This window comes from Cololabis saira, chromosome 2 (genome assembly GCF_033807715.1).
Source record: "Cololabis saira isolate AMF1-May2022 chromosome 2, fColSai1.1, whole genome shotgun sequence".
In the NCBI taxonomy this organism is placed as follows: domain Eukaryota; kingdom Metazoa; phylum Chordata; class Actinopteri; order Beloniformes; family Belonidae; genus Cololabis; species Cololabis saira.
This window is the reverse complement of record NC_084588.1, coordinates 567,482-580,244: the sequence shown is the minus strand read 5'-3', so window position 1 is coordinate 580,244 and position 12,763 is coordinate 567,482. Positions and strand designations below refer to the sequence as shown.

General features: G+C 40.9%; 1 protein-coding gene across 3 annotated transcripts in view; it reads left to right on the top strand.

Moving 5' to 3' along the window:
* efl1 (elongation factor like GTPase 1) overlaps positions 1-7,007 on the top strand; it is a 111,960-nt gene extending 104,953 nt beyond the window's left edge. For 2 of the 3 annotated variants that reach the window (XM_061735601.1, XM_061735610.1), the window contains one exon: positions 6,246-7,007. In XM_061735601.1, coding sequence (XP_061591585.1) covers positions 6,246-6,434 — 189 coding nt within the window. In that variant the 3' untranslated portion in view covers positions 6,435-7,007. The remainder of the gene's footprint in view (positions 1-6,245) is intronic. The other variant, XM_061735619.1, reaches the window with a different exon arrangement.
* The last annotated feature ends 5,756 nt before the right edge of the window (positions 7,008-12,763 follow it).

Here is a 12,763-nt window from a genome sequence, read left to right as displayed (position 1 = left end):
CTCGTTGTAATAATAAAAATTTGATTCGGGGGCGTTTCCCGTGCCATAAAAATTTGAAGACTGCAGAATTAAGTTTTGTCCAGAACTATGGTGATGCTGGTAACGGGAGCATGGAGCTAATAAAATTAACACGAGGTAGAATATTCATCTTTATAATCGATATTCTAGCTTGTAAAGAGTTAGGCAATGACGACCATCTATCTAAATCAAGATAAATGTTATTCAATGTATCACCTTAATTGTTCTTCACAATAGTCTGAATTGATGAAAATATAGCAATACCTAGGTATTTAAATTGACTGACCACTGGGATTATGGGTGGCAGAGTGGCAGATCTTGCTGTATCATTTAGGGGTAGAAGAGCTGATTTTGTCCAGTTTATTTTGTAACCTGAAATGTCACCAATTGATTAAAAATATGTAAAATATGAGAGATTGACTGGGGTGCCTGATTTATGAACAAAAGAATATCATCAGCATACAATGAAATATGGTGGTTAGTACCATTAATCGAGATTGGAGTGATGTTGGAGGATTGACGGACCATCTCAGCCAACGGTTCAAGTGAGAGCGCAAACAGTAGTGGGCTCAGAGGGCATCCTTGTCGGGAAGACCTACAAACCTTAAATGGTGATGAACAACTCTTTCCCGTCAACACCATTGCTGTTGGGTTAGAGTATAAAACTTTAATATAATTAATGAATGTGGTACCAAACCCCATCTTTTCCAGCACTGACCATAGATAATTCCATTCAAGGCGATCAAATGCCTTCATTGCATCCAGTGACAACACAGCGGCAGGTGAGCCTGTGGTGGAGGCCTTGTCTATAATGTGTAGTAATCTCCTAACATTATCAGAGGCCAATCTTGTCCCAATGAAACCTGTTTGGTCACAATGAACTAACTTAGTCATATGACCTTGTAAACGGCGTGCAAGTACCTTAGCAAATATTTTGAGGTCAGAATTAAGCAGTGAAAGCGGTCTGTAATTTGAACACTCTGTAGGATCTTTATTCTTTTTCAATAATAAGGAGGTAATAGCTAAATTAACATCTCTGGAAAAGGCTCCCTTTTCAATGGCATATTGAAACATATCAGATAATATTGGTCCTAATTCACTCCAAAATATAGCATAAAATTCAGGTGGGATCCCGTCAAATCCAGGAGATCGCTCTTTACGCATCTGGTCTATTGCCTCTTTAATCTCTTCTAGGGAGAAAGGAGCATCAAGGTTGCGAGCGTCAGAATCAGTCAATTTTGGTAGCTGAGTCATAGCCAAAAACTCATTGCACTTGTCTGCATTATGTATAATCTCAGAGGAATAAAGATCTGCATAGAATGAACGAAATGTTGTATTGACCTGTTTTGGTTCCGTAAGTATGGTCCCCTCTGTTGATTTAACGCTAACAATATCTGCAAACTGTTCAGTATGTTTGAGTCTTAAGGCCAAAAGATGGCTAGGCCTCGCACCATTAAAATAATAATTTTGTCTCGTATGCTTCATGAGAAACTCTGAACGCCGCTTAAGAATTGAATTAATTTATTTTTTGAATAACTCCTTCTGAATCGCTAGGTTGTCACTGAAGCTGCTTTGTAAAGATGCATCTAATGTTGCATACTGAGCCTCCGATTTTTCCAGTTTTGCAGACCTCAATTTTCGTAAAGTGGAGGAATAAAGAATGGTTTTATTCCTAATGTATCCTTTAATCGCATCCCATACAGTCTTAGTATCCTCAACTGAGCCTGAATTGATGTCAATAAACTCCTGTAGTCCAGAACGAAATTGTACAATATATTTTGAGTCACGTAATAGTGACGTATTAAATCTCCATCTGGGAGCTATATGTACCAAAGGACGTAAAGAACTTTTTACTAGTATGGCTTTATGGTCCGACAATGTCATTGGGAGTAATTCAGCTTTCCTAATTTTATGGAACAGATCAACAGAAACAAAAATGAAATCAATTCTTGAAAACGAGGAATGTTGTCCTGAAAAAAAGGAATAATCCCTGGCCGATGGTTTAACCATTCGCCACAAATCAACTACGGTAGTCCTAGATGGCCAGCCCATGCGCGGAGCTCTGCTGAAGCTAGAGCTTGTTCCCTACTTTGAGTAGCTGTGGATCTGTCCAGTGTGTAATCCCATACTGCGTTAAAATCAACACCCACTATGATATTAAAATCTGTTAAATCAAGTATGGTTTCAGTTAATAGCCTGTAAAAATCTTTATCTAAATTGTTTGGAGCATAAATTGAAATTAATGCTATCATTTTACCTTCCAACCTGATTTTTGCAATAGCTATTCTGCCAGCTTTGTCACACCATTCACCCAGGAGATCAAACCGAAGCCTCCGTTTGGCTAAAATTGCCACACCCTTAGTCTGGGAGGTTGCAGTTGATGAAGCCAGAACCCGGTAATATTTATTCGCTAGCCGGTTATTATGTTGTTCCAGAAGATGAGACTCTTGAATGAAAGCAAAATCGATTGCTTTAGATCGCAAAAAACTCAAAATACCGACTTGCTTGTGTAGTATATTTGCTCCCCTTACATTAAGAAGCTTAGTGAAGTAACATATATAGAACCTGGCTGGTCCCCCAGGAGATCCCCATCTATACCCCATATACTACAAACACACACAAATAAAAAATAAAAATAAAAAAATAATAGAAAACTAACATTGAAGTTTTACCCGTAGAAAAGAAAAATTCTACTAGCTTCACTGTTCACTAAACAGTCCTAACTCAGACACAGCTCACCTTGCTCCGGAGGTAAGCAACACTCAAAAAGTGGAATATATCTTATAGTAAATAACCAAACAAAACAGTGCCCTCTATCGCGCACAGCAAAAAAACCAGGGTTTACGGCTGTGTATACCCCCGGTATTTCAGGTGCTAGCACGGGAATTTATGTAAGGTAAACCAGCCGAAAACTAAAAATTTCCCTGGTCCGGAAACACCCGTATTGTACTGGGACCTCCTGCTGTGTTTGGAGTAGCCAGCTCAGCAGGGTGCCATGCTGGCTATTGTCACACAAAGGTGTGACATTCCAGACTTGAGGGGGGTGCGGGGGTGGGGTAACTTCACCCCCCCCCCCTCCCTGTTTTTGTAAAAAGAACACTGAAGTAAATGAGGTCAAGTTTGTGATCTGTTCATGATGGTATACACATTCCAGTGATAGGCCCTATCTCCATTTGCTATTCACGTGGGCCAATTGGGCATAAACAGGTTGGGGGAGTTTGAATGGTAACTCACAGAAGTGTTGATGGCCGTTTGATGGCTCTCGATGGCTGCATTTTTTGAACAAAGGTCTAAAGGTCCCCTGCTGTTCCTCTACCCGTGGCAAAAAAGTGGGGTCAGTAAACTCCCGATTACAGCCCAGAAATGGCCGTATTTCACAGTAAACTTCTTTCACCAGTAAATTCCCAATAACATCCACATACACCCAGCAAACACAAACATTACCGGTTAAATGCTATGTCAGCATATTCCCATAAACTCATCTTTTCGTGCTGTGGGTGCCTCTCAACCCCAGCGATCCACCGCCCCGCACACCCCCGACGTCCCACCCCCCCAGCACACCCGACCCAAGCGAACGGGTCGCCACCAGGCTTCTACTGAGCCTGATGACAAGCCGTCCTACTGAATCAGGCGCACCGGAGGAGGGAAACACCAAAACCACGCAGGGCAGCGGGCCACCAGGACCAGGGTCGGGAAGCACCGCTCCAGCGCCCTGTATTAATAAACCACGTCCTAAATATAGAGAAAAGTATGTTCAAATAAGACTCCCTTTCGTAAGTCCTTAAAACAAAGTATATATCATCTCTAACATTTTCCCAAGGAATTATTCCAATTGCCAATATGAACGACCATCATTTCTAATATTCAGCCTACCCATATAAAAGGAAAAAAACAACAATAAAAACAACAACATATGATCAATAAACTGAGATACCCCAATATAACAAAAAAAATGTGCAAAAATCATACCTCTTCTTCAGCCTTTCTTTTTTTTAGATTATTTTATTTTCAGCATTTTTTCAAGGTATATACATGAACACACAAACACAAAACTTCAAAACCCTCCCCAACCCGCCCCAAAAAAAAAATAAATAAAAGAGAGAGAGAAAACATAAATAACAAATAAATGAGGTAGAGAGGCAAGATAGACAACAGTAAGCGCTGACAGCAAAAAAGCTTATAAATCTACGACCCGTCCATCATAGAGGCTGACAATGTGTCCATATATGCCAAATAGGGTTGCCACATCTCTGTAAACGTTTGATAGTCTTTCCTGAGTGTATATGTAATTTTTTCAAGTGGAACACAGCTATTCATTTCTGAAACCCATCTTCCTATAGAAAGATGGGAGTCTGACTTCCATGTGATGGCAATACACTTCCTGGCAACACACAAGGCCAGTGCGAGAAACTTCTTTTGAGCTTTTCTTAATTGAGCATCAATTTTTGTAGTATCTCCTAATAAGCATGTTTGAGGATCTAATGGGAGACGCACTCCTAGAAGTTTTGTCAAGATGTCAGAAAAATCATGCCAGAATGTGTTTAGTTTTGTGCATAACCAAGTGCAGTGCAGGAATGAGCCCTCTTCTATCCCACATCTAAAACACAGGCTAGATATCTCAGGTTTATATTTATGCAATTTCAGTGGCGTAAGATAGGACTGATGGAGAAAGTTATAATAGGTCAGCCTGTATCTGGAGTTAATAGTGGCAGTTAGACTTTTTCGACACAATTCAGACCAGAGCCCTGTACCCATCGTCACACCCAAGTCCAACTCCCATTTCTGCCTTGATTTATGTAAACCTGGTTTTGGAGCATCCTCCATCAAGAGAGAGTACACTTTTGAGATAAGACGTGGTGCATTACCCTCATGAAGCAGTCCTTCCAGATCATTGAGCATGGGTAAAGACATTTCAGATCCCTAAACAGATTTAAGAAATGATCTTAACTGTAAATAACAAAAAAAGTTTCTGCTGGACAGATCATACTTCCTCCTTAGGTCCTCAAAAGACATCAGGGATCCCTCCTCATAGCAGTCCTCCAAATTACGAATCCCCTTCTGGTGCCACATTTCCAAGGTCTTATTATCCACTGACATCGGTATGAGTTCATTCTGCTTCAATGGTGTTTTGGGTGAAAATATATTTTTTAGTCCAATATTTTTCCGGACTTCATGCCACATCTTGATGATATTAATCAGGACAGGGTTGTCAGTTCTTCTGGAGATAGTTTTAGGTGTCCATTTATAGATAAAGTCTGCAGGTATATTTTCTTTAAGAGCAAACATTCCAATTGAAACCCAAGGTGGGACATTATCCCTTTCAAAAAGAAAAGAAACGAGTCGCATTTGGGCACAGCCAAATAATGTTTTTCAAAGTTAGGCAGTCGAAGACCCCCCAGTTTATAGTCCCATGTAAGTTTTTCTATTGAGAAACTTGGAGTCTTACCATTCCATATGAATTGTCTAATATGTTTATTAAGGTTTTTAAAGAAACTGGTTGGCACTGGAGTCGGTAAAGACTGAAAGAGGTACTGCAGCCTCGGTAATACATTCATCTTAATGCAATTTATTCGGCCAATCAAAGTTATAGGTAAATGTATCCATTTCTGTAAATCCTCCATTATTCGACTAGCTAGTGGTAAGTAATTCAGCTTGTACACATTCTTAAGATTGTTATCTACCATAATTCCAAGGTATCTTATCCCACTTGGAGACCATTTAAACGGGACTCTTTGCTGATGTTGCTGATCTCTGGGGAGGTAGTAGGGGCGCAGGGAAACAGCCGGAAGCTCAATGTCTGCGGTGCACAGCTTCTCTCTCACAGTGACTGTAGAGCACCAGTTGTTGTTTACATACAGACACACGCCGCCGCCATGTTGTTTCCCGGTGCGTTCACTGTCTCTGTCCAGACGAACGGGTGCTGAAAAGCCGTCTATGTGCAGCATGCCGTCGTGATCGCTGTTATTTAGCCATGATACCGTGAAAGCCAGAACAGAAGCAGTTCTGAACTCGTGCAGATGGTTCACACAAGCCTGCAGCTCGTCCAGTTTGTTGCGGAGAGACCGCACATTGGCCAGGATAATGGACGGGAGCGCTCTTTGTTTGTGCGTCTCCCGTTTGAGTCTCGCTCTCACTCCACCCTTCTTTAATCCCCTGCTGTTTACCTTGCGAGTTTTGCAGTCAGAGTTGTGCAACCAATGATTCTCCTCCTTTGTTGTCTGTACCAGGTGATCAGCTGTGATCCATACTGGATTCCTACCACGGAGGAAGAATATCTGCATTTTGGGGAGAAAGCAGACTCCGTCAACCAGGCCCATAAATACATGAATGGCGTCCGCCGACGGAAAGGTCTTTATGTGGAAGAGAAGACAGTGGAACATGCAGAAAAGCAAAGAACACTAGGCAAGAAGAAGTAGAGGAAATACAAGTTCTTGGTGTCAAGAAAATGTCCCTATGCAGTTTTCACTGTGCTTTCAAATAATTCTTTATAAAGGGTGTTGCAGAAATTATATTAATTGTTATAAGTCTGCATTTTTCCACTTTTCCTGTTCTTCTGAAGCCTAAAAGAACAGCCACAAAAAGTACCTCCCAACATTCAGCAGTAAATGATGTGTGAAAGAACTTTTGTGTGTGAAAATGTTTTTCTTGTCTTCATTATTAATGTACATAATTGTGTGAATACTTTTTAGCATATCTTTGTCATTTAAAAACATTGGAAATAATGTTTCAAAGTTATTCAAACACTGCAAAAGTTCAAAATGTTCAAATCCAAACAGCTTCAGCATTCATTCATTCATTACGAGCTTCAGCATTCATTCATTCATTCATCCATTCATTACCAGCTTCAGCATTCATTCATTCATTCATTCATTACTAGCTTCAGCATTCATTCATTCATTACCAGCTTTGGCATTCATCCATTCATCCATTCATTCATTACCAGCTTCAGCATCAATCATTCATTCATGCATTACCAGCTTATATATATATATATATATATATATATATATATATATATATATATATATCAGGGGTGTCACGGTACACACAAGTCACGGTTCTGTACGTACCTCGGTTTAGGGGTCACGGTTCAGTACGGGTTCGGTACAACGGGAAATAAAATACAAAAAGTCCCAAATGTATAAGACGAGTTTTTTCTTCCTTTATTTTGATCATAGCATTTGAAAGTTAAAGTTTGTTCAATTGGCTACAAAACTAAAAAGCATATCTTATTAAAATGTAAAATAAATAGAATAAAACATTTAACTTTTGCATTAGTGTTTTTAATTTTACCACGGACTGGTTTATGTGAGCGCGGGATGGGACATTGTAACGAGGCTCGAGCACTTTTAATAAATACTTGAACCCGGGCTCCTCTACTGCTGCATATGGGCGGAGCCGTCTGGGGGCGGAGCATTCTCCATGGGCCCTTATGATAGTCATTTTAACGTTCAACAACATCATCCTACCCATCAAACTATTCTCACTTTTATTGAGCCAAGCAAGCCTATAGGCCTATGCTGCAGAAAGCAGAGTAAAGTCACAAACTTGTTCAGAAGAACACACACACACACACACACACACACACAGGCCTGACAGCTGTCAATCACATGGCGCTGAAAACTCAGATAGTCACAGACTGACTCAGTTCCATCTTTGATACAGCTTGAATACAAAAAAAACATAACTGGTCTAAAATTACACAATCTATTTAGATAGATAGACACAGCGGTCTATAACATCATTTCTGAGCTCTATAACAGAGAATAGACCCGGCGGTCTCGTTAACAACAACACAAAGCTCATTAAAATAGGCAGCTGGTCAAAGCTACAACATTATAAAGAAATTATTTAAGAAGGTTACACTGACTCACCAATGGCAGTTGACTCTTCCATAACCCAAAATAATCCAGGTAACGTGGAAAACGGGGTAACATTCAAAACTTTGTACAAATTTAGTCCTCTTTTAAACTTTAGCGCTAATCTCCTTCACAGCAAATTTGCTGTGACTGTTAAGGCTGATTTATGGTACCGCGTTACACCAACGCAGCGCCTACGGCGAAGGTTGTGCGTCGCCACATAAACTCGCCGTAGAGTGCGCCGTACCCTATAGTGTGTGCCCTGCGTCGATTTAACGCAGAACCATAAATCAGTCTTTACACCCAACCCGCGTTGGCTCACGGCCCTGATGCGTTCAGGACAGTTGTAAATTAAGGATTAGAACATTTTATCGTTATTATAGCCTACAATTTATGATGATATATGAATTGCACATATATTTATTGATATGCACACACTAGCACACATTTAGGTCTGTAATGGAACGTTACTGTTGATTTTTATAAGGGGAAAAAAAACGATTTTTTTTTTTTAACTCAGTCAGATGTATTCGCCGTAAGACTGCGTGCACCGAACCGTGACGGCCGTACCGTGACGGGACGGGACGAATACAAATACCGTTACACCCCTAATATATATATATATATATATATATATATATATATATATATATATGTATATATATATATATATGTATATATATCCCATGAACCGGTTAAAGTATATTTTTTCCAGGTTAAAGTATATTAAGTCTTTACTGACTGGGTCATGTGACCAGTCATGCTATGTGTAATCAGTCAACAGCTGTGCTCCGGTTGCCAGGGAAACAAGAACCTCGAACCTGAGGAAGGTTCGCATTGAGAAAAACCCGGAGTTTTGCCTTATGACAAGTTCTCAAAGAACTCAGATTTGTGAGAAAACCGTAGCTCCTAGCAGAAAAACAAAGACATCGTGAGAGAGACAGAACCCGGAAGATTCTGACAATCTTAGTTTTATTCAGATATTCCTTAAAATGTGTTAGTAACGGCAGTTCAAAAACAAAAGTGAGATTTTTTTGAAGAAAAGTTTTTTTAACATTGGAGTCAATGGAGAGCGAGACAGGAATTGGCGTGTCTGTTGGCCCCCCCGTTCAAATTTTGTGCACACCACGCCTGTCAAAGTCACATTTTAAGAATACCAAAATGTATGTCTACATTCTGACCAAAAATTATCTGTCCAGCTTTTACGGTTCGGCCGCGAGGTCGAGTTACAAATAAAAATTATGGTCATTTTTTCAAGGTTCTGCTCACTCTGATCAATTAGAACCTCCACTCTAGATTTGAAAAAAAGTGATTTTCAGTCCTCGCTTGAGGGCTCATATCTTGAAAAGTGTACATTTTAGGAAAAAACAGTCCGGGGTTTAGAGAGAGAAGAGAAGTTTTCCTCCGTTTTGAAGTTTGAATGACGTTTCTACGTGCAAGTATGAGAAAGATAGGTGACTCAGGAAAAAAGGTGATTTTTTTTTTTTTAACCTCCTCCCACCCACAGTGTGAAATGCTGCCCCATACAAATACATGGGAAAATCTCCCCATTAGTTTGAAAATTTGGAAATGTTTTTGCACTTCGTGCAAAAACTATTTGTGCCATCGCTCTGAAAATCCACAGGACTGTAGTTAAAGGTATTGTGACATCATTTTTAACATGCTTTTAACACTATTAAAAGTCTTGGCCAACATCCCTCAAATGTGTCTAAAAGAGTGTAACAAGAAAAACTTCACTCCAGAACTCCATTCCTGGCTTTTTATTACAGTGTTTTTTTGCGCCGTGAAAAATGCTTCCTTTTCTCCCTTTCCTGTCAATCATTGCGCCGCTCCTCCTCCAAACCTCCTGCAGCCCAGCCATACGCTCACAGCGGCGTCGGAGAGTTAAGCCGGGAGCGACAGGCGAAGCATGCACGGAAAAGCAGCAGGGAGAACCACAGCAAACAATCATAAAAATAAAGCCATGTAAGCAGCAGTGTCCCCTTGTCTTAAGTCCAGTCAGTGGCCGCGGGTCTTCTTAGCAGTTTTCCTCCGGTGATTAGAACAAAAGAGGCTCTAAACAGCTCCGTGTTAAGCCTGATTTATGGTCCGCGTTAAATCGACGCAGAGCCTACGCCGTAGGGTTCAGCGTACGGTGCGCGTCGCCGCGTAACCCTACGCCGTAGGCTCTGCGTCGGTGTAACGCGGAACCATAAATCAGCCTTTATGGTGCGCTGGAGAGGAGAGGAGGCAGGGAGCTGGGTGCAGGGGGCGGTGATTTAGCGGGCCTTGACGTCACGGCCCGCCACCAAACCAGATGAGCCGTTTTTCATAGTTATGCGGAAAATCCCAGAAAGCACACAATACACTGAATGTTAAAAGTTTGTTGTTTTTTGGGTGTAATTGATGTCAAGACACCCAACAAAACACAAAAAAACAAGAAAAATGTGTTTTTCATGTCACAATACCTTTTTAAATTCAGGGCCTACAACTTTCTAAATCGGTTCAGAATTTTTCGAGTAACAGTGTGCGAGTGGTGAGGCCCCAAAGTTCTCGCAATGCGTTCCGGATGGGGCAAAAAGCGCACGTTTGTGCACGTTGCGCAAAAACGTGCACGCCAATCGCTAATAAAAGTCATACCCATCGATTCCCGATTAAGGCGCACGTTTCTACGTTTTTACTTTTCGCGTTTTCTCAAAGCTGTGGGACTAGTTACGGGACGAAGTTTATACGGAAGAATAAATAAATAAAGAAATAAGCCTGAGCAATATTAAGAGTGCCTCGTGCTACGCACGAGGCACTCCTCCTCCATTGCGAAGCTCAATGGAGGAGGAGTGCCACGTGGCGCAGCCGTGGCACTAATAAGAAAAGGGAAACCTTTTCTGTATATTAATATATCGCCTTAATTTTCATGTTTTTCCTCATTTCTACGGGCGTGTTTTATTTTTTGGGGATTTTTTTTTTCCACATCAGAGCGGGGTCATGCTGTACACCCGCTGGTGTGACGTGGGACTTTTGCGACTTTAGCTTGTTAGCAAAATGCTAGCAACAATGCCCTTTGGGCCATTCTGGACGATTGCAATATGGTCATGCCACTACTTGGCATGCCCATAAATAGTAAGGAGAGTTAAATGAGAAACATGTCTGTAACATTACTGATGTCCAGTTCAGACAAAGTAAAGACATGCAAAGTGTGGACAATTGATTGTATTTAAAGATGCTGAAGATTTAGGTAAAATAGTGAGTGAGCCCACTCCCTTGGATGAAAAGCAGCCCCATACCCTCACCATGATAGAAGGATCTCCAGCTTTGTCCTCTGCAACAATCACCTCTTACTCACCTTGTTAAGGAGCGAGTCACTGACATTATGTCAGCTGGCATGGTCTTTTTGTGGCAGGGTTGAAATGCCCTTTTATGGGATTATGTTTGTTTTCATGGCAAAGAGGGACTTTGCAATTAATTACAATTCATCGGGCTTCATGTAGAAAGGGTGCATGGATTTCATCGTGAATCCTTGCGTGGAAATCTTGCGTACGCAAAAAAAAAATTCAGATGTTCAAAACTGTATGTAATCCCAAATCCACGCACGTTTCATGTGGATATCACAACCAATGTGAAATTGAACATGGAAGCAGGAGCACGACAATCCTCCCTGTCTCCTCCCTCAAGTAGAACTATTTGAATATGATGAGGAGGATAAATATCCATGAAAAAACACTCATCCAAACAAGGATATTTAAAAAAAAACTTTGACCGTGAGCTCGATAGGCTCCCAGCAGAAGTTGAGGCTGGAAAAATCATTTATTTTGTGGCATTTCCTCCGATTTAAGCTGTAAAAGAAAACTGTTAAAGAGTAGCGTGCAGTGGTTGTGTTGACAGCATTGCATTATGGGTATCGTTCCTTGCTTTGTGTTGCGTTCCATGAACGGTTTTGTGAATGTTTATGTTCAGGGTATATACTCTTTTTTTTTTTTTTGTATTGTTTGTCTTTTGTTTGTTTGTTTGTTTGAGGGCAGCACGGTGGCTTAGTGGTTAGCACTGTTGCCTCACAGCAAGAAGGTCCCCGGTTCGACTCCCAGGCCCGGCAGGGGCCTTTCTGTGTGGAGTTTGCATGTTCTCCCCGTGCTTGCGTGGGTTTTCTCCGGGTACTCCGGCTTCCTCTCACAGTCCAAAAACATGCATATTAGGTTAATTGATGATTCTAAAATTGCCCGTAGGTGTGAGCGTGAGTGTGATTGTGAGCATGGTTTGTGTGTTTATGTGTGGCCCTGTGATGGACTGGTGACCTGTCCAGGGTGTAACCCCTGCCTCTCACCTAAAATGAGCTGGGATAGGCTCCAGCAGACCCCCGTGACCCCGCAAGGGATAAAGCGGGTAAGATAATGGATGGATGGATGTTTGTCTTTTAAGAATCGAGACCATAACTTAAATTGGTGGATGAAAAACTGTTCTCCTTGTTCCAGTTTGCTGTTGTGTCATTAACACACAGATTTAACCCAATATATGTGTGTTTTGAGACTTACAAGTCTGAGAATACGTGTCCACGATCACCAGCATGAATTTATATTTAATCCTTGATGCGTCACGATCTACAGTCAGTCCGGAAAGTATTCAGAACGCTTCACTTTTCCCACATTCTTTTATGTTACAGCCCTATTGATAATAGGAACAAATTCATTTTTTTCCTCAGAATTCTACACAAAATACCCCATAATGACAACATGAAAGAAGTTTTGTTATGATTTTTGTAAATGTATAAAAAATAAAAAACTATAAATATCACCTGTGCATAAGTATTCAGAACGTTTGCCATGAAGCTCAAAATTGAGCTCTGGTTCATTCTGTTTCCACTGATCTCTCTCAAGTTGTTTCTACAGCTTAATCGGAGTCCACCTGTGGTGAATTCA